Genomic DNA, 22272 nt, shown 5'->3' on the forward strand with positions numbered 1-22272 from the left:
GACAAGGAGACCAGGAGTATAAGATAAGCTACAGAACTTCTAGTCTCCATGCTGTAACTGTCCACATCCTGGAATTTTATAATTATGTTGTTTCAGGCTAGGGGCTGTTAACCCTGACCTAAAGATAGCAGTTCTCATGCTAACAGTCTCTTACAGTAAGAGCACCTAAATTCCTCAGTATTCTGACTGCCTGTGTGAATGGGGATTAATAATGATCACTAACACAGTCCAAAACCATGACCTAAAAGTCAGCATGTCCTGTTTAAGTATTTGCCACTTGCCAGACAGGCAAACTGTGAAAGGTAGGTGGCTGGGAGTCCACCTTCTGGGAGATAGGACTTAATCAGAGCAATAGTCTATCATATGGGGCTCTTCATCGTTAGGTGCAGAGGCAATGGAAGCCACTTCTTATGATTACAAAAGGCCCTGAGGGTTGAATTTCCTCGAGGAACAGGGAGAATGAAATGGTTTCTTCAGAAGAGGTTGCCCTATGTACAACCTCCTTTTATTTCATTCAAGAGTCTGGTCACCCATGCATGTAGTCCTGCTATGAAAAGATCAAAATAGCATGCAGAGTCCATTGTGTTCAATAAATGTAAAAATAATTGATGTTAGTTGTAATTTATATTAATTATTCTTATTCAACCTTGAAATAACAGTGTGGGGTCAAGTCTACTTTTAGAGCCTGCGTTTTGCTTGGATAAATTCGGTTCACCCCACTGTGCTCGGAGCGCTGAGTGGTCCTGAGCAAGGGTTTGTCTGTCTCCTAAGGACTCCTCTCAGTTCCTGAATTTCACCCAGCTGCTGTGGACATTTTACTGGTTAGAACAAATGTCCACAACAGGATAACCCAGAATTGGGTAAAAAAATGTTTAGGCGTTTTTGTCAGAAAACCCACGTCGTGTACATGGAGAGAGTAAAAGGAACAGGGCCGTTTCAAGGGTGAATAGAGGAATGAAATAGACCAATTGCAAGCAAGGAAGGATTCAAGGACCAGTCGTCTCCGTGCTTGGCAAATCATGTTTCTCTGGTACAGGGAACAATAAATTTCGCCACTGAGAGGAAAGATGGCCCAAGCAGGAGCATCTCCAGTTTGGTCACGTCGCTGACAAGAAAAAAGCCTTAAAATGGATGCTCCCGGGGGAAACCCTAACGTCCAAAGGCGACAAGAAGCGGGGCCCCAAGAAGGCCTGGAGTTCAGGCCACAGGGCGACAGCTGCGGGACGTCCTTGCGCTCGGGGTCTGGCCGGCGCGGAGCCTGATGAGCATCGAATGCTGGTGCTCCGCTCTGAGCTCTGAGCTTGGGGCCTGCAGCTGTCAGTCAGTGTCTTTCCCCCGCCCTCCCCGGAGCTCGGCCAATCGTAGCCGCGGATGGGGGTTAGTAGAAGTAGCGGGGCCAGGAAGCAGCGAGTAGGCGGCCTTGACCAACGGCGGCTGACTGGGGCGTCCGAGTTCCCAGTCGCCGGAGAACGCAAAGCGGGAGGTGGGACGTGGAGGTGAGTGCGGACCTGCGGGTTGGGTGTAGGCGCGGAACTGGGCTTCTGCCTCCCGAGCTACCCATTGCCCGGCCGGCTCTTCGCGCTCTCCTCTTGGCTTCCAAGCCTTTGCCTCAGCGCGCGGCGGCTCCCGAGTCGTCGTCCCAGTCCTGGTGCGGAGGTGGTGCAGCCGCGGAGGACACGGTTGGGGGCGTCGGACCCTGGAAGGAGAGGCTCGGGCCCAAGGCGGGGCAGAGTTGGAGCCTCCGGTTGCCGCAGCGTCGGATCCGAGTCGCCCCAGCCGCGGCAGGTCCCGGACGGGAGGGGGCGGGGCTGGGCGCGTGCCTCTCCATCCTCAGTTTTCTTGGCTTGCTGCAACGCCGACTGGTGCAGCGGCAGTGTGGCAGTGCCAGACCTCGGGCTGCCGCTAAAGACCCCTCCCCCTGACCCCTTCCCTAAACCCTGGCGGGGCACTTCGCGGCTCCTGCCCCTCAGCATCGTCTCCCGTCTCCCGCTGCTGTGGGCCCCAGCTACCTCGGGGCTGCAGTGCGCTCACACGTTGGACTCTGCTGGCCTTACTGATACCACATTCAGGTCGTATGGGGAGAAACGAGTGTGACTTTACCAGGTGTGCAGTGGAGACGCTGGCCTGTTGCCCATCTCCGTTTGATCCAAGGCCACTAGGGTGATGGTAAGAGGGATTCTTAGGCAGGATTTATTTTAAAAATTTGTGTGTAATTGCCTGTATGTAAATTTTTCCTTGCTTTTATTACTGACTCCAAAGGAGGATTGTTGTCACATTTCCTAAAGATAAAGAATCACACTGCTCTCATGGCTCTTCCCCCCTTCTCACTGTGGTTAATTATCCTTTGGAACATCAGGGTGTGCTTGAAGTTGGCGGGACTCCCAGACCCTGATTAACTGTCTAGTTCCACAGTGGAGGCGGTAACACACTATTCCTTCACAGTATTTGTGTTCCGCTTTCCTTGGGCTGTTATCCTCACAATTTCTCTGGGCCTGATAAAGTGCTGTTATTACTGAGAAAGGAAACAAAAGGATAGATCACTAAAGTGGGGTTGGCTGTCCTCTTTGCCCTGGAATTGGGTTGTCCTGAGGGGATAATGGAAGTTGCAATTCGAACATCATTTCAGAAGGGCCATCCCTGACCAACTGGTATAAATAACACTCTGTCCACCCTGTACTAATGGTTCTCCTACATGTCTGTACATTATAACCATCTGGAGACCTTTTTAAAAAGCTGTTTTTTGGGCCCTACTCTCACAGATTCTGTCTTATTGAATTGGTAGGGTGTAGTCCAGGCATTGGTATTTTTTTTCCTTAGTGTCAGGTGCACAAAACAACATAATGATTAGACATTTACACCACTCACAAAGTGGTGACCCCACCAAGTCTGCTACTCATCTGATACAGTACCATTGACTATATTCCCCATGCTGTATTTTACATTACATGACTATATGTATATATGTGTGTGTGTGTGTGTGTGTATATATATATAAATTATAGTTGACATTCAGTATTATTCTACTTCAGCTTCAGGTGTACAGCGCAGTGGTTAGGCATTTATGTGATCTATGAAGTGATCCTCCTGTTAAATCCAGTGCCGATCTGACACCTACATAGTCTTTACAACATTATTGATGATATTCCCCATACTGTATTTGACATCCCTGTGACTATTTTGTGACTACCAATTTGTAATTCCTAATCCCTTCACCTTTCTCACCCATCCCCCAACCCCCTCCTATCTAGGGACTATCAGCTTGCTCTCTGTATCTATGAGTCTATTTCTGTTTTGTTTGTTCATTTATTCTGTTATTTAGATTCTACATATAAGTGAGATCATATGGTATTTGTCTTCCTCAGTCTGATCCGTTTCACTTAGTATAATATTCTCTACCTTGTTTGCCCCAAAATAAGACCTACCTCGAAAATAAGCCCCAGTTAAGATCTTCACCCAGACGGCCACATTTAGTACATTATGACGATGTTCCAGAAGAAGATGACATAACTGTATTTGAATAAATGTAGATTGTTGTACATGGAAAAATAAGACATCCCCTGAAAATACATCCTAATGTGTCTTTTGAAGCAAAAGTTAATATAAGACCCGGTCTTATTTTCAGGGAAACGGGGTAGGTCCATTTATGTTGTTGCAAATGGCAAGGTTTCATTCTTTTTTTATGGCAGAGTAATACTCCATTGTTTAAATGTACCACAATTTCTTTATCCAGTCATCTATTGATGGGCATTTTGGTTGTTTCCATATCTTGGCTATTTTAAGTAGTACTGCAGTAAACATAGGGGTGCATATATTTTTTCGAATTAGTATTTTGGATTTCTTTGGATAAAAACCCAGAAGTGGAATTGCTGGGTCATAAGGTAGTTTTATTTTTAATTTTTTAAGAAACCTCCATACTGTTTTCCATTGTGGTTGCACCAACTTGCAATCCCACCAACAGTGCATGAAGGTTCCCTTTTCTCCACATTCTCACCAGCACTTGTTTGTTGATTTATTGATGATAGCCATTCTGACAGAAGTGAGGTGGTATCTCACTGTGGTTTTAATTTGCATTTCTCTGATGATTAGTGATGTGAGCATCTTTTTATATGTCTGTTGGCCATCTATATGTCCTATTTGAAGAAATATCTATTCAGGTCCTCTGCCCATTTTAAAATTGGATTGTTTGTTTATTTTTGGTGTTAAGTTTTCTTTTCTTGACTCAGCCTTGGAAGATTGTATGCTTCTAGGAGTTTATCCATTCCTTTCAGATTGTTCAATTTGTTGGCATACAGTTGCTCGTAGTATTTTCTTAAAATGTTTTGTATTTCTGTGGTGTCTGTTGTCACTTCTCCTCTTTCATTTCTGATTTTATTTATTTGAGTCCTCTCTTTTTCTCTTGATGAGTCTTGTTAAAGGTTTGTCAATTTTGTTTATCTTTTCAAAAAACCAGCTCTTGGTTTCATTGATCTTTTGTATTGTTTTTTTAGTCTCTATTTCATTTATTTCCACTCTGATCTTTATTATTTCCTTCCTTGTACTCCTTTCAGGCTTATTTTGCTATTCTTTTTCCAGTTCCCTTAGGTGTAAAGATAGACTGTTGATGTGAGAGTTTCTTGTTTCTTTAGGTAGGCCTGCATTGCTATGAATTTCCCTTTTAGGACTGTTTTCACTGTGTCCCATAGATTTTGGGGTCATTTTCATTTGTCTCAAGGTATCTTTTTATTTCTTCCTTGATCTCATTGTTGACCCATAGTTATTTAGTAGCACGTTATTTAGTCTCCATGTGTTTGTGTGTTTTTCAGTTTTTTTCTTGTAATTGATTTCTAGTTTCATACCACTGTGGTCAGAGAAGACACTTGGTATGATTTCAGTCTTCTTAAATTTATTGAGACTTGTTTTGTGGCCTAATGTGTGGTCTGTCTTGGAAAATGTTCCATGTGCACTTGAAAAGAATGTCTATTCTGCTGCTTTGGGGTGAAATGCTCTAAAAATATCAGTTAAATCTGTCTAGTCTAGTATGTTATTTAAGGCCACTGTTTCTGTGTTGATTTTCTGTCTGCAGGATCTGTCCATTGGTGTGATTGGGGTGTTAGAGTCCCCTACTATGATTGTGTTACTGTTGATCTATGCCTTTATGTAAGTCATTATTTGTTTTATATATTTAAATACGTAGATGTTTACTAGGGTGATGTCCTGTTGGATTGATCCCTTTGTTATTATGTAATGTCCTTCTTTGTCTCTTCTTATAGTCTTCATTTTAAAGTCTATTTTGTCAGATATAAGTATGACTACTCCAGCTTTTTTCTCATTTTCATTTGCATGAAATATCTTTTTCCATCCCTTTACTTTCAGTCTGTGTGTGTCTTTTGATCTGAGGTGGGTCTCTTGTAGACAGCATATGTATGGGTCTTGTTTTTTAATCCACTCAGCTACCCTATGTCTTTTGATCGGAGCATTTAGTCCATTTACATTTAAAGTGATTATTGATAGGTACATAGTTATTGCCATTTTATTATTCATATTTTTGATCTTCATTTGTTTGTTTGTTTTCTCCTTTCTTCTGCTTAAAGAAGTCCTTTCAACATTTCTTGTAATACTGGCTTGGTGATAATGAATTCCTTTAGCTTTATCTTTTCTGGGAAGCTCTTTATCTGTCCTTCAATTTTAAATCATAGCCTTGCTGGGTAGAGTAGTTTTGGTCGTAGGCCCTTAATTTTCATTACTTTGAATATTTCCTGCCACTCCTTGCCGGCCTGCAAAGTTTCTGTTGAGAAATCAGCTGGTAGTTTTATGGGAGCTCCCTTGTAATTAACTAGTTGTAATACTTTTGTTGCTTTTAGGATTCTTTCTTTGTCTTGAATCTTTGCCATTTTAATTATGATGTGTCTTGGTGTGGGCCTCTTTGGGTTCATCTTATTTGGGACTCTTTGCACTTCTTGGGCTTATGTGTCTATTTCCTTTGCCAGGTTAGGGAAGTTTTCTGTCATTATTTCTTCAAATAGGTTCTCAATCCCTTGCTTCCTCTTTTCTCCTTCTGGTACTCCTATGATGCGAATGTTGTTACGCATGATGTTGTTCCACAGGTCCCTTAAGCTGTCTTCATTTTTTAATATTCTTTTTTCTTTTTTTGTTCCAATTTGGTGTTTTCTGCTACCTTGCATTCTAAATCACTTATTTGATCCTGTGCTTCATGTAATCTGCTGTTGATTCCTTCTAGTGTATTTTTCATTTCAGGTAGTGTATTCTTTATTTCTGACCTGTTCTTTTTTGCGGTTTCTTTGTCCTTCTTTATGCTTGCTACCTCTTTGTTGAAAATCTCCCTAAGTTCCTTAAGCATTCTTATAATTAGGGTTTTAAACTCTGTCTCTGGTAGGTTGGTTGCCACCATTTCATTTAGTTCTATTTCTGGAGTTTTCTCATTCTTTTATTTGGGACATGTTTCTTTGTTTCCTCATCCTGGCTGCCTCTGTATGTTTACTTCTATGTATTAGGTAGATCTCCTATGTCTCTCAGTCTTTGCAGGGTGGCCTTATGTAGTATGTATCCTGTGTGACCCAATGGCATAGGCTCCCTGATCTCCTGTGCATGTGTTCCAGGAGTGTCCCTTGAGTGTGTTTTGTGTGGTCTGTTGTAGTTGAGCCTTCATTGCTTTTGGCATGTCAGTGGGTGGGATTGACTCCCAGGCTGACTGGCTGTGAGGATTGGCTATGCCCACAGTGTATGAGCTGCTTTTGGGGGTCTGACCCCTCAGAAGAGGATTTGCCTCCATGGACTCTTGTGCCTATTGAGACACCCCCTTTGGGTGTGCTGCTTCTGGGGCTAACCAGGTAGTGTTCTGGTATGGTCTGACGCTGGCCTCTGGCTGTGTCTTTTCTGGTGTCTCTTGGGAGGTGCTCCTGTCCAGGCCAATTTCAGCCTTGTCTATGACCAGCCTGCGAGTGCCTGGTGGGAGCCATAAAGCTATATGGGGTTGGCTGCTGCCTGTACTGGACCTGGAGGCATGTGGGTGTTGTCTCACTGTGAACCAAGGCTGGCTGCCACCAATAGTGGGCCTAAGGCAGCTTAGCAAAAGGCCCAGGGCCCCCTAGGTCTGTTGCCACCTACCAGCTAGCTGCCCATAAGAACCAGCCATTGAAAGAGCCTCCTTAGGTGCACAGGCTTGGCTGGTTGGCCTGGTGTTGAGAATGCCCTCAGCGATGTTGTACTAGCTGGGTGGTGTGGAGTTGGTGGGAGTCACGAGATGCGACCAGTGGTTTTTACAAAGTTAAAGCAGATTCAGTTCTTACGCTGGTGCCTGGCCTGTGACCACTTTGCACAGCACCCTGAGAACACTGAAGCCAGCCAACGCTCACCTCGGGGCAGTGCCCTGCCTGTGACCACTCTGGGAAATGCCGTTAGAGCACCATAGCCTGCCACCCCTTGCCTCAGGCTTGCAAATCCCTGAGAGCTGCCCAAGAGTGGCTGCAGCTCAGGTTTTGTACTCTTGATTTCATGTGTGTTTTTCTTTACTTGATTTTTAGTATCCTTTTTTTTTTTTTTTTAAAGATTTTATTGGGGTAGGGGAACAGGACTTTATTGGGGAACAGTGTGTACTTCCAGGACTTTTTTCCAAGTAAAGTTCTTGTCAAGTTGTTGTCCTTTCACTCTTAGTTGTGGAGGGCGCAGCTCAGCTTCAGGTCCAGTTGCCGTTTTCTAGTTGCAGGGGGCGCAGCCCACCATCCCTTGCGGGAGTCGAACCGGCAACCTTGTGGTTGAGATGATGCGCTCCAACCAACTGAGCCATCTGGGAGCTCAGCAGCAGCTCAGCTCAAGGTGCTGTGTTCAGTCTTAGTTGCAGGGGGTGCTGCCCACCATCCCTTGCGGGATTTGAACAGGCAGCTTGTGGTTGAGAGCCCACTGGCCCATGTGGGAATCGAACCAGCAGCCTTTGGAGTTGGGAGCATGAAGCTCCAACCGCCTGAGCCACCGGGCTGGTCTCATTTTCAGTATCTTTACTTTGGGTCACTGTCTACCACCAAAGTCAGTGGTTTGTAGGGAGGAGCTGGCCACCCAGGTACCCAGAGAGCTCCTGGCAGTGCAGCTCTAAGTGGGCAGGGCTGGCTTCCAGGGAGCTAAGAGGTGTGGTCTGTGCTTTCTATAAATTTCAATGCAGTCCTGCCTCCAGGACCAGTGCTGGGTCTGGGACTACCCTGCAAAATCACCCGGAGAACACGGCAGTCAGCCACTGCCTGTCTCAGGCCTGCGGGTGAAGGAGAGCTGCCCAAGAGACGTTGGGGTGCCGGTCTTGGGTTACCGCCCTCTAGCAAACGTTTCCAGGGCCGCCGCTGGCAGTCCGCCTGCTGCAGAAAGGCTTCCACAACATGGGGGGTGGGGCCAGCAGCCCAGCAGTCAAGAGTTTACCTGGCAATGTAGCACCAGCTGTGTGAGGGCATGGGGACCCAGGATGTCACCAAGGCAGTGTGTGTGCATGCATTGGTATTTTTAAAAGCTTCCCAGATGGTATTAATACGCATGCCAGTTTGAAGACCATCATTTATCAACATGCCTTTTATTCTTATAGCACTTACTACTCTGTGACTTATTTAACTGATTTGTTTACTCCCTCCCCATCCGCCAATGAAAGCATGGGCCCCTGCTTTGGAAGAAGAGCAAGAGTCAGCCCAGGTGAGTCAGCACTTGCGGCGTGTGAGGTGGTGGTACATGGAGGAAAAATGGGATCTGGGAAACAAGTACTGCAGACTTCTGTCTCTGCTTCATTTTTGTCCAAGGATTGACCTTATTGGTTGACTCATCATTGCCATGGTCTTGGATGAGTCTCTATTTCTCTCTTTAGACCCTGCTGTACTAAGTTTCAAGGTCTTACTCAGCATCCTTTGAAAAATACAGCTACTGTTTGGTAAGTTTAGATGTAAATATTTAAGTTCGGGTATATTCCATGTAAATCCGTGCTTTTGTCTTTTACTTAGAGGTCCATATATTCTGAATTAAAATTCTAGACACTTGTTCTGACAAGTACAATTACATTAATATGTATAGCAGGTCAGAGTGTTTAGGATGGGACTGTGCCAGAAACGGGATATGTGGTTATCCTCTAAAATGCTCTTTGTGAAATGGTTGTCTAAGGACATTAGCTCCCCAGACAATGGGTTGCTGTCTAATTTTCTGTTTAGTACTCAACTCACGTATTTAATTTGTGTTATTGACAATTGTAATTCCAAGTGATGTGAGCAATCACTTTGTAATTCTCTTGTGAGATAATGGATAGGAAGTCAGGTACCTAATGGCCATCTAGGATTGTTGCCCCAGGCCATAAAGAAGTTAGATTGGCTGGTAAATAGTCTTAATCAAAATTTGGCAAAAAAGACCATTTATTTTACCTTTTTCTTGTCCTTTGCACATAAATATGAAGCTTGAGTAAGTGGTGGACTGACACTTCAGAAAGATTTGTAAACAAGACTGTTCAAGGTCAGGTTCCTCATGGAGCAATCATAACTTTTAGATCTGCGTAGATGCCTGTTGTTCTCTGTGGTGGTACGATGAATCGCTGCACTACGTGATTATTCTAGTCTTTAAGAAAAATAGCATGTGGTTTATATTTTTTCCAGTTATACTGCTATTTATAGTTTTGACCTTCAGCTCAGATCTGAGAGTGATTTGCCACATTTAAGTTTATGTATATGAATATCCAGTTACCATTTTTTACTGGTAGGAAAGGAAATGTTCCTATCCCTACTCCTCCCACTATGACGTACTGAAGTCTATGTACATCTCTTTGCTATCAAATTGTACTCTTGATTTCACGTGTGTTTTTATTTACTTTATTTTCAGTATCTTTAACCTGTATATCATGTGCTTATCTCTGTTGCAGCAAGAAGAATGGTATAAAAGTGAAACAACATCAACATGTGCTTCAGATGTGGCAAGAAAAGAATAAAGGCTACTGTGATGATTTCTTGAGTTCAAGACTTTACACTGGAAGGATATTTAGATGTAAACTCTAATTTCTTAGTTCTAATAACCATTTCTTCTTGGGAACTGGAAATTTCCAAAAAAGGTAAATTACATTCAATTATATATTTTTATATTTTGGTTCATTTAGGAAACTTTTTTCTAGAGTCATTCCCATCTAGCACTATTTTCTTCTTCAATTCTAACACAATTTGAGATACTAAAGGATACTTTCTTTCTCTCTCTGCAAATAGCTTCCTTGTTATAATGTCTAGGTTTAATATTAGTAGGAAAATAACAGAAACCTACTACATATACGAGGTCTAACAATTAAGTTCATGAACTCAGAGAAAGTGCTACACACCTCATTGCTGAATATCACTACAGTCACCTTCGAAGGACTCCCCTTGGGAAGCTATGACTGACAACAGTGCATAGTCCACCCTTAAAGCAATTTTGGAACACTTTTTCTGGAATGGCCATCAGAGCTGTCGTCGTACTACCCTTGATGTCCTGAATGTCATCAAAATGTCTTCCTTTCAATATTTCCTTTATCTTCAGGTAAAGAAAGAAGTCATTGGGGGCCAGATCAGGTGAATAGGGAGGATATTCCAATATAGTTATTTGTTTACTGGCTAAAAACTCCCTCACAGACAGTGCCTTGTGAGATGGTAAATTGTTGTGATGTAAGAGCCATGGATTGTGGCTAAAGTTCAGGTTGTCTAACTTTTTCATGCAGCACTTCTCAGCACTTCCAAATAGTAAACTTGGTTAGCTGTTTGTCCAGTTGGTACAAATTCATAATGAATAATCCCTCTGATATCAAAAAAGGTTAGCACCATTGTTGCAACAAGTTTACAAACTTAATTGTCAGACCTCTTTTACTTTGAAATCTTTCATTTTAAATTGGTTTTCCCACATCTGATTTAATGTCTTGTTTCTCCTTATGTCTCATCTTTAATCATTACTTTCAGAAACCAGCTTTATTCTGTATATTTGTGATTCTTATTTCCTGGTGAAACATTAGAATATAAAGATAAAGATGAAGGAAGAAAATGAAAACTGCCCAGGGGTGACAACTATCAACATTTTAGTATATGTCTTTCAAAGAGAGGTCTGTCTGATACTCCTCAGGCTACGTATTTTTAGATACACAAATGATCTCTCAAGTCTTAATGCTCTACTTGCCCATAGTAGGAAAGCAGGCATGACTTTTCCTCGCATGACCCACCATAATGATTCTCAGTAGAAGTCCCTGGCCGTGAGGGGCTTCTTGCAGACCTATATTGCTTCCCAGAGCTGTACAGTTCCCTTAGTTCTGGGGTCTGCTGCTGTGGCCTGACTTCTGCACCCTGACCGCTGCTGTGCTGCTACTGACTTGCTCTGAACCACTGACGTCCTCTAAACTGATGGTGTTCACGTAGTAAATAGGCCATGCAGACCGTGGTGCAGCTGAATTCCCGTGGAGTCTCATCTCTGGGATGAGACATAAGAATCAGGGAAACCTGATTCTTATGGCCAGCTCCTGAGAAGGAGCAGTTGGGACCCTGGTGATACCGTTATTTCCTCTATTTCACAGCCATTTCATTCCCAGAATTTACAGGCACTTCGGGGTGGGTGGGTGCCCGGGTGTTGGAGAGGGGCAGTGCTGGGGGGCATGAAATGGTTAAGTGCTGTCTTCACAGTTCCTGGCATTCCTGTGGAGGTGGCCAGCAGTGGTGGATTTTTTCCTCTTTAATTTAGGAGGGGAACTACCTCTTGCCTAATATAAGTGTAAGCTTTGCCAGGGAACTTTCTGGCACTTAGTACAACGTGTAATACAGAGAAGGCCTCCATAATTATTGGCGTGGAATCAATGTATATCATTTAAAGAGCTAAGTGCTGTGATGGGATCAAAAAAGTATGATACATTGTTATCATTAAGTTTTTTTTTTTCTCTGACTTATGTTCTTTTTTTTTAAAAAAAGTCATAATTGGTATAGTTTAGCTGGGGAGACAAGAATTACTGAGATCAGCTGAGAAGGGAAAATAGTAAGTGCTGTGGGAATTTTGAGGATAGAGCGTATGTTGGAATAGCTTAGCCTTCTCTCCTTTATGAAGCTGGAGTGAGGAAGGGTCGTCGTGATCCTTGCGGTATGGGAATAGATTAGACGGGTAGCAGGTGAGTGAGGGAGTAGGGGGCTTGCCAGGTCCAACACACAGCTGCAGGGAGTGTTGTGCAGCCGAGGTATTGAGAGCCTCTGCACCGTACCGTGCCTCCTTCCCACCGTTACCTCTCTGCCCTGTCCTCCGGAATAAGCCTTGCTGGGAGTACAATACTAGCCCTTTCTCTATTTACCTCTATCAAAATGGCAACTGGGGAGCGCATTTTAAATTCATTATGTGGGAGAACAGTTAGGAGAGATATACTCTGAAGTCCTCCGCCTCTAGCAGATGTGACGAAAGATTGGGGTGGCCTGTTATTCACTCCGCCAGCTTAGCTTTTCTCTCCCAAGTCTTCAGGGCAGGTGTCTTTGCTCCTGTGTCTTGTTACTCAGCTGAAGGAGCATCAGGACCACATATGTGGTGGGGGAGCTGGACACCCAAAGGATGTTTTCTGCCTTCTGCTGTACAGAAGGACAGCACTCTGTTTTCAAAGGATGTCGGGATGGTTTGCACACGATCCCAGAACGCCTCATAAAATCACAAGCTTTCCTCTTACTGTGCTTTAAATTATTACTCTAGTAATGTTATATAATTTGAACTATTAGGGGAGTGATTTTATTTACTTAGACCTCTGTAGAAATTTAACAGTTGCTTTAATTTTGCCCTTTCTAAGAGTTTGAAGACATTCTTTGCTGTATTGAAACTTAACACCTAGATAGGTAGTAGGTCCCATATCACTGTGTGTACACAAAAGCCTGAGGTTGGGTTTGAGTAAGTTGCCTGGATATGGACTAGATGTTACTGTGCTCTGGCTCTTTGCTTTCTCCCCACGACTTTGAGCCTTCGATAAGGGTGAAAGAAGAAGAGATGGGGTGTCTTCCCTCTTACCCCATCCTAGGCTGCTACAATGTGATGTTTTCTCATCTTCCCTTCTTTGAAGGAGTCCTTTGAAGAAAAATGTGCTTCTTCCTTAAGTCAGCCCAGCCTCTCCTTTATACTAAGAACTGTTACGGACACTAGCAGAAAAGAAGCAGATTAAACTGAAAGCTCATCAGCAGCTCAGAAAAACAAAGACATGGCGTTCTGAGGAGTGGTGGTAGCATGGCATCAGCCATGGGCGATCAAGACCCAGCCAGATAATGTGGATCAGTGTCTTCAGACTACGGCTTTTCTGCTGTCTGCTTGCACTGCTGATGGTGGTGCTGCTGGTCATCAACGTCACTCAGGTGGAGGTGAGTACTCAGCGTGCTCCTTCACAACCGAGGGAACCACGTCTTCGGGTTTGGGGCTCACTCGCCTGGCAAATGTTGATCAACAGGAAACTTATCCTGGTCACACCGCTTGTTTTCATGAATTCAGTAAGTATTTGGGTGGTTATATACGGTGCTCGTCACTAAGGGTACAGTGGCGGAGCCGACGGGCATGATTTCTTCCCTTATGGAGCCCATGTTCTAAATGTGCATGGGAGCAAGTAATAGTAATAAGTAGTCATAATTGTGTACTATAATAATAATACATGATCGTTGGAAATTGTGAAAAATACTACGAGGAAAGGAAAAACCGCTATTCTAGAGTGATGAGGGAAAGCCTTTTCAAGGAGGGGACCTTTCATCTGACTCATGGCAAAAAGCTGAAGGAGGAGTGTGGGGGTGGGGGAGAAGGTGAAAGGATTAGAATGTGCAAATTAGTAGCCACAATATAGTCACGGGGATGTGAAATACAGTATGGGGAATATAATCAATCATGTTGTAAAGATCATGTAGGGTGTCAGAGGGGCACTGGACGTACAAAGGGATCACTTCATAGACTGTGTAGATGGCTGACCGCTGTGCTGTACACCTGAAGCTGAAGTAGAGTAATATTGCACGCCAACTATAATTAAATATATATATTTGTAGTCACAGGCTGTAAAGCACAGCATAGGGAATAGAGTCAATGGAATTGTAACAGCTGTATACGATGTCAGAGGGGTAGTAGATGGGGAGTGGTTATCATTTTGTGAGGGGTGTCAATGTCTAACTAGTATGTTGCTTTGTACACCTGAAACTAATACCCCCAAAAAAAAAAAAAAGGCTGAAGGAGTATTTCAGGGAGAGAGTAAAGGCCACTGTGTGACGCTCAAGGGCAGGGATCCTGTCTTACTGAAACCCCACGAGTGCCTGGCGCCAAGGAGGTACTTAGTATTCCCTTCCCCCACCTTTGCCCCCCCCCCCCCCCGTGCATGAACTCCTATATCACAAAATTTATGGAGTAGTTTCTATATAAAATGGTGCTGTCCTCTTAATTTTGTTGGCTTGTGGTACTTCTGAGGTTACAAGTCCAACTTAATTATGGTATTTCCTTGTTTATTGGGTTTTGCTATGGACTGAACGTTTGTAACGTTTGTATTCCTCAAACATCCCGGCCCTGTGGGAGGGAACTCAGGTTTCTGTAGTCTTTCATGCTTTCAGGTGGTTCTTTCCACAGCCTCCAGTGGTTTCATTACACTCATGTGCTCTTAAGTGCTCTGCTGGATACTCGAGTGGGACCCTCTGTAGAGGTCCCAGGTTTTCTCTCTGTGCAGCTCTCTCCTCCTGTTTCTCTGTCCTGTGGATCCTGATCAGTTTGGTCTTCTAAGACTCTCAGCTCCATCGCTTCAGCTTACGTAGTTCACCAGGCTCCACCTGGGTCCCCATCCCTGTGCTGCAGCTTGGACATGCTCTCGAGGCTGTAAGCATAAGGCAATTACAGGTCCATCTTCTTTATTCCCTGGCTTTCAGGCATCATTGTCCTTTACGGTCTGATGTCCAGTGTCTGGAAAACCATTGGTTTATGTATTTTGGCTTTTTTATAAAAGTGTTTCAGGTAGAAGGGTAGATCTCACTGTTTCTCTGTCTTGGCTGGAAGTGGAAGTCTGAGGGACTTGATTTTGAGGGGAAGAAGGTAATAGAGAAGCTGGAGAGGAAAGGGGTTAGTGGACCAAGGGGAGGAGGAGAGGATGGGATCTAGAGCACAAATGGAGCATACGACCATAACTTTATGTCGGATGAGGTACACGGTCCATTGTGAGTGTTCTTCTTACCGTGTTATTATTAATTATGTAGGAGGAGTCATGATCCCTCCTTTGACCTAAGAAGGAAAAATGTCATGATGGTTGGCAATGTAGATACATTTTTTTGCTGGAGGGAGTTCTTGCCTGGAGAGGAGGTGGAAGGTGGAAGGAGGGTGGAGCCCAGGAGGTTTGCAGGAATCTTCAGCTGTCTGGAATAGTTGGTGTGGCTACCCAAGGAACGAGAGTGGCGGTGGCAGTGGCAGAGGGAGAGAGGAACAGGACAGGAAACAGAGGGAGAATGTTGTGAGCACATTAGGCTTGGTTTGGTTCCTAATGGTTTGTTGTATAGTAACAACTAAAAAGGAGAGGGAGGCTGGAACATTTCCTAAAAGGTAATCGATAGGTAAGGGAAAAATCTACTTTTTTTTAAATTGAAATATAATGGACATATAACGTGTAAGTTTAAGGTGTACAGTGTGTTGATTTGAATCATTTATATATTACAGTATGGTTACCACCATGGTGTTAGCTAACAACTCTATCATATCTCATTATTTCTTTTTTATAGTGAGAACAATTAAGATCTTTTAGCAAACAGTACTCTTAACTTATAATCACTGTGGTGTACATTAGATCTCCAGGACTTATTTATCTACTAGTTGCAAATGTGTCCCCTTAAACAACATCTCCCCAATTCCCCCACCCTTTAGCCCCTGTTTATATGAGTTCAGCTTTTTTAGATTCCATGTGTAAGTGATATATATTATTTATCTTTCTCTGTCTGACTCATCTCACTGATAATGTCCTCAAGGTTCATCCATATTGTCACAAACACCAGGATTTCCTTTTTTGTCACGGCCCCAAAATATTCCATTTTATGTGTATATACCACATTTTCTTTATTAATTCATCCATCAGTGGACACTTAGGGTGTTTCCATATCTTGGCCATTGTGAATAATACTACAGTAAACATGGCTGTGCAGATATCTTTTGGATACCGTTTTCATTTCTTCTGAATATGTACCCAGAAGTGGGATTGCTGGATCATACGGTAGTTCTATCTTTAATTTTTCTGGGGAATCTCCATACTGTTTTTCATAGTGGTTGAACCAATTTACATCCCACCAACAGTGTACAAAGGTTCCCTTGTCTCCATATCCTCGCCAATACTTTGATCTTCTTGATGATGGCTATTCTAAGAGGTCTGAGGTGATATCTCATTATGGTATTGATTTACATTTGTCTGATAATTAGTGATGTTGAGCATCTTTTTTATGAATCTGTTGGCCATCTATCTGTCCTCTTTGGAAAAATGTCTATTTAGTTCCTCTGCATTTGTTTGATTCGATTGTTTTTGTTATTGAGTGGTATGAATTCTTTATATATTTTGGCTATTGAACTCCTTATCCGATATATGGTTTGCAGATATTTTCTCCCATTCATTCAGTAGGTGGCTTTTTCATTTTGTTGATGGTTTCTTTTGCAGTGTAGAAGCTTTGTAATTTGATGTAGTCCTAAGTGCTGAGTTTGCTTTTGTTGCTTGTGCTTTTGGCATCATATCTAAAAAATCATTGCCAAGACCAATGTCAAGGAGCTGCTGCTTCTGGGATTTTGTGATATTAGATCTTATGTTTGTTTTTAATCCATTTCAAGTTCATTTTTTGTGAGTGGTATAGATAGGAGTCCAATTTTATTTGTCTGCATGTGTATATCCAGTTTTCCCAACACCATTTGTTGAAGAGACTGTGCTTTCCCTGTTGAGTATTTGTGGCTCTCCTGTGAAATATTAGTTGACTGTGTATGTGGGGGTTTATTTCTGGGCTTTCAATTCTATTCCGCTGGTCTGTGTATCTGTATTTATGCCAGTATCATATTGTTTTGATTACTATAGCTTTGTAGTGTAGTTTGAAGTCAGGACTTATGATGCCTTCAGCTGTGTTCTTTCTTCTCAGGATTGCTTTGGCTACTTGGGGTCTTTTATGGTACCATATAAATTTTAGGACTGTTTTTATTATCCAGTTGTAATGTTCCACTTGCATTTCTGATTTTATTTGAGTCTTCTAAAAATGCCATTGGAATTTTGATAGGGATTCCATTGAGTCTATACATGGCTTTGTGTAATATAGATATTTTAACAATATTAATTTTTCCAGGTTATGAACATGGGATATCTTTCCATTTGTTTGTGTTCTCAGTAGATTTCATCAGAGTCTTGTAGTTTTCATTGTACAGATCTTTCACTTCCTCAGTTAAATTTATTCCTAATTATTTTAATGTTTTTGATGATATTGTGAATGGTGTAGTTTTCTTTATTTCTTTTGCAGATTTTTTTCCCCTTTCTTCCGCTCCTCCCCTCACTCCAGTTCAAGCCGTTGTTTCTCAGTGTAGTTGTGTAGGACACTGCTCCCTACTCCAAGCTGGTATTATGAGCCTTGCGTTCCCACTGAGGCAGTCGGTCGCCAGCCATTGATTGGCTGCTCACACTGGCTGCCAGCCACTGGCCACTCCTGGCAGCACACAGAAGCCCACGGCAGCTCACACCAACCTCTGGCTGCTCACGGACCCCCAGCTCCAGGGAGAGCCATTGTTCACAATCTTAGCTGTAGAGGGTGCAACTCACTGGCCCATGTGGGAATCCAACTGGCGACCTCAGCGTTAGGAGCATGGCGCTCCAACCACCTGAGCCACCGGGCTGGTCCAGATGTTTAATTCTTAATGTATAGAAATGCAACTGACTTCTCTATATTTATTTTATATCCTGCAACTTTACTAAATTTGTTGATTAGTTTCAACTGTTCTTTGATTGAGTCTTTAAGATTTTCTATATATAAGATCATATCATCTGCAAATTATGACAGTATTACTTCTTTTTTTCTTATCTAGATGCCTTTTATTTCTTTGTCTTGCCTAATTGCTCTAGCTAACACTTCCAGTAGAGTGTTGAATAAAAGTGCTAAAAGTGGGCACCCTAGTCTTGTTCCTGATCATAGAATAAATGCTTTCAATCTTTCATCATTATGATGAAATGATTATAAGTATGATGTTAGCTGTGGATTTGTTGTATATGGCCTTTATTATGTTGAGGTATGTTCCTTCTATACCTAATTTGTTGATTGGTTTTACCATGAAAGGATATCGTATTTTGTCATTTTCTTCTGCATCTATTGAGATGATATTTTTAAAAACCATTCTATTAATGTGTATCACACTTATTGTTTTGCATATGTTGAACCATCCTTGTATCCCACAGATAAATCCTACTTGGTCATGGTATAAAATCCTTGTAATGTATTGTTGAATTCTATTTGCTAATATCTTGTTGAGAATTTTTGCATCTATAGTCATCAGGGATATTGGCCTGTAGTTTAGTTTTCTTGTAATGTCACTATGTGGCTTTTGTGTTAAGGTAATACTGCCCTCATAAAATGAGTTTGGGAGTGTTTGCTCCTCTTCAATGAAGAGTTTGAAAAGGTTTGGTATTAATGTTTCTTTAAATGTTTGCTAGACTTCTCCAGTGAAGCCATCTGGTCCTGGGCTTTTCTGTGTTGGGAGGTTTTTTTTTTTTTTTTTAAAGATTTTATTGGGGAAGGGGAACAGGACTTTATTGGGGAACAGTGTGTACTTCCAGGACTTTTTTTTTTCCAAGTCAAGTTGTTGTCCTTTCAATCTTAGTTGTGGAGGGTGCCGTTTAGCTTCAAATTATTGTCCTTTCAGTCTTAGTTGTGGAGGGCGCAGCTCAGCTCCAGGTCCAGTTGCTGTTGCTAGTTGCAGGGGACACAGCCCACCATCCGTTGCGGGAGTCGAACCGGCAACCTCGTGGTTGAGAGGATGCGCTCCAACCAACCGAGCCATCCGGGAGCTCAGCGGCAGCTCAGCTCAAGGTGCCGTGTTCAATCTTAATTGCAGGGGGCGCTGCCCACCATCCCTTGAGGGACTAGTGGAATTGAACTGGCAACCTTGTGGTTGAGAACCGACTGGCCCATGTGGGAAGCGAACCAGCAGCCTTCAGAGTTAGGAGCACGGAGCTCCAACTGCCTGAGCCACCGGGCCAGCCCCCCTTTTATATTTTTGATATCATGAGTTACCTCTTTTTATATTTTGTTTTTGTTATCAAATTACAGTAGCGATACTTATTTTTAATATTTTTTTTCCTTTAACTTTTATACTATAGTTAAGTGGTTAACACACCATTCTATTACAGAATTAGAGTTTTCTAAATCTGACTATATATTTATTTTTACCAGTTGTATACTTTTGTATGTTTTCATGTCACTGATTAGTATCTTTTCATTTCAGCATGAAGAACACCTTAGAGCATTTCTTGCAAGGCAGGTCTAGTGATGATGAACTCCCTCAGCTTTTGTTTGTTGGGGAAAGTCTTTATTTCTCCCCCATAGCTGAAAGATAACTTTAGTGGATATAGAGAATTCTTGGCTGGCAATTTTGTTTTTAGCACTTTATTAAAGACATTATTAAATTTATTAAAATTATTAAAGAAATGAATTTTCTGTTCCCTTCTCCCTGTCTTCTCTATCTCAAACCCGGATTATTCTAGTATTTGTACATTTGATAGCATCCCATAGATCACATAGGGTTTCTATGCTCTTTTTCATTCTGTTTTCTTTGTTCTCTTCTTATTATTTCAAAATTTCTGTCCTGTAACTCACTTATTCTTTCTTTCATTTGATCTACTCTGCTGTAGATACTCTCTATTAATTCTTTCATTTTATTCATTGAATTCGACAACTCCAGAATTTCTGTTTGCTTTTTTTATATTTTTGAGAATTTTTATAAGAGTATTTTGAGCCAAATTGACAATATATACCAGGAAGCAAGATCTCAAATGCTCTGTTTGCTTCTTTTAATGATTTCTGTCTGTAAATTACTCATTTTGTTCACGTGTTTTGTTGAATTGTCTGTATTTTCTTGTAGCTATTTGAATTTCCTCAAACAGCTATTTTGAATTCTTTATCGACTAGATCAGTAAATTCCATTCCTTTGAGCTTGGTTGTTGGAGGATTATTGTTGGTTTTTGGTGATGACATGTTTCATTATTTCTTCACGTTCCTTGTAGATTTGTATTGCTGCTTTTACATTTGAAGTAGGAGACACCTCCTCAAATCTTTACTAGTAGCCTTCAGATGTGGTAAACTATTTGTTGGTACTGATATGTCTGGGGTTTTCTCTGTCCTTGTCTGGATACATCTGCTCCACACTTCTTGCTTCTTCTCGTGGCAGAATTCTTAAGCTTTTATGTCTTCTCTCTTATAACCCACCGGGTTAGCTGCTGTTAACTTCTTTTGTTTTCCAGAAAGTGGCGCTATAGGTCAAGTTTGTGGTTTCTCCCTTGCCCACAGATACTGATCTGTTTTTCCGGTAGTACTGTATTTACCGGACTCACATTTGCCCCCTCACGTGGGAGCACTCGCAAGGAGCTAGTCTCAGTGTGCGGAGGGTAGGTATGAAGTTAGCACTCGGGGTTGGGGCCTTATTTCAGTGGTTTGTAATGGTAATATTAGCTATTAAGGAGAGTAATTTTGGGGTTTGCCTTGTTAATGTTATTGTTTTTTTTCTCCTTGCAGTTTAACCCATGGCATAATGTAAAATGTAGTTAGGTACTAAAAATGTTAGTCACTCAATTGCAGTTTAACCCATGGCATAATGTAAAATGTAGTTAGGTACTAAAAATGTTAGTCACTCAATTTGCAGTGTGTGTGTGGGATTTGTCCCATAGCTCTTGAATATTCTGTTCCCATTTTTTCATTCTTTTTTCTCTTTGTTTTTTAGTTTGGAAGTTCCTATTGACAGAACCTCAAGCTCAGAGATTCTTTCCTCAGCTATGTCTAGTCTACTAATGAGCCCTTCAAAGACATTGTTCATTTCTTTTACAGTGTTTCTGATGTCTGGAATTTCTTTTAATTTTTCAATTTTTATTTTAAATACTTTATTTTTTTTTAAAGAAGTTTTATGTTTACAACAAAATTGAGAGGAAATGTTTTGTGCCAGTCTCATTCTATTGATAATCAACGTTGTGTCTGGACTGGCCCTTGTGGTTCATGTTATGATTGCAAGATGCACTTAGCAATACCATCAGGAAACTTTGAAAAAAAAATAGGGTTTTTTACTCATAGGTCCTAGAGGGTACACTGCATGCTTGGGGCTGCACAGTGAGGTCACAGGTAGAGAAAGAAAGAGCACAGGCGTGGGGTTCTGCTTTTATTTGGATCAAGGGTGGGAGCCTGGGGTTTCATGAATTCATTCTTTATTGGTGAATTTAAAACATAAGAGAGAATTTAAGGCACGGGAAAAGAAAAGCAAGTGGCCCAGGTGGTCAGTTATCTAAATCAAAGATTCCTAAAACAAAGGAGCTTGAGGAGGAGGGAAGCGGCCTGGCTCTTAATATAGTTGTGTGGCTGGCAATGTGGTTTCTTGACAAAGCTGTCTTTGATGGGGATGCCTCTTTGAAATGAATGCCTGGGCGATCAAAATTGAAGTCAGGCACTTGCATTGCAAAAAGAACAACCGTCAGGGTTTACACTACACAAAGATTATAGAGATTTCCCATGTACTCCCTGCCCCCACACATGTATACCGTCCCCCATTATTACATCACTCACCTGAATGGTACATTTTTTACCAAGGATGAATCTACATCGACACATTATAATTACCTAAGGTCCATAGTTTACCTTAGAGTTCACTCGTGGTGGTGTACATTCTGTGGGTTTGGACAAATGATAATGACATCTACTCATCATTATAATATCATGCAGAGTATTTTGGCTACCCTAAAAATCTTCTCTGGTATATTTGGAATTTCTTTTTGATTCTTTCTTGGAATTTCCATCTCTCCTGACATTGCTTATCTGGTTTTGCATAGTGTCAGCTTTTTCATCATGTTAATCATGTGCCTTCAGCATGTTAATCATAATTTTTTAAAATTTCCTGATCTGATTATTCCAACATCCCTGCTATAGCTGAATGTTGTTCTCAGGCTTGATGTGTGTTTTTAAATTCTGGTTTTTGGCTTTTAGTGTGTCTTGAAATTTTTTGTTGAAAGGTGGACATGATATATTCACTGGGTAAAAGGAACTCCAATAAATAGGCTTTTAGTGGTGTGGTGGTAAGGTGTGAGGGTGATGAAGT

The 22272-nt window shown here is 41.9% G+C and overlaps 1 protein-coding gene across 4 annotated transcripts in view; it reads left to right on the forward strand.

The window, feature by feature from the left end:
• Positions 1-1356: 1356 nt before the first annotated feature.
• The window catches only part of NXPE3 (neurexophilin and PC-esterase domain family member 3), a 41887-nt gene continuing 20971 nt past the window's right edge, over positions 1357-22272 (forward strand). The window contains exons 1-5 of one of the 4 annotated variants that reach the window (XM_033087538.1): positions 1357-1496; positions 8624-8664; positions 8834-8896; positions 9869-10054; positions 13034-13325. In XM_033087538.1, coding sequence (XP_032943429.1) covers positions 13233-13325 — 93 coding nt within the window. In that variant the 5' untranslated portion in view covers positions 1357-1496; positions 8624-8664; positions 8834-8896; positions 9869-10054; positions 13034-13232. Of the gene's footprint in view, positions 1497-1526; positions 1786-8623; positions 8665-8833; positions 8897-9868; positions 10055-13033; positions 13326-22272 lie in introns of those variants that run through there. The other 3 variants (XM_033087546.1, XM_033087554.1, XM_033087561.1) reach the window with 3 other exon arrangements.

Source organism: Rhinolophus ferrumequinum, chromosome 2, assembly GCF_004115265.2.
Source record: "Rhinolophus ferrumequinum isolate MPI-CBG mRhiFer1 chromosome 2, mRhiFer1_v1.p, whole genome shotgun sequence".
NCBI classification, from domain to species: Eukaryota; Metazoa; Chordata; class Mammalia; order Chiroptera; family Rhinolophidae; genus Rhinolophus; species Rhinolophus ferrumequinum.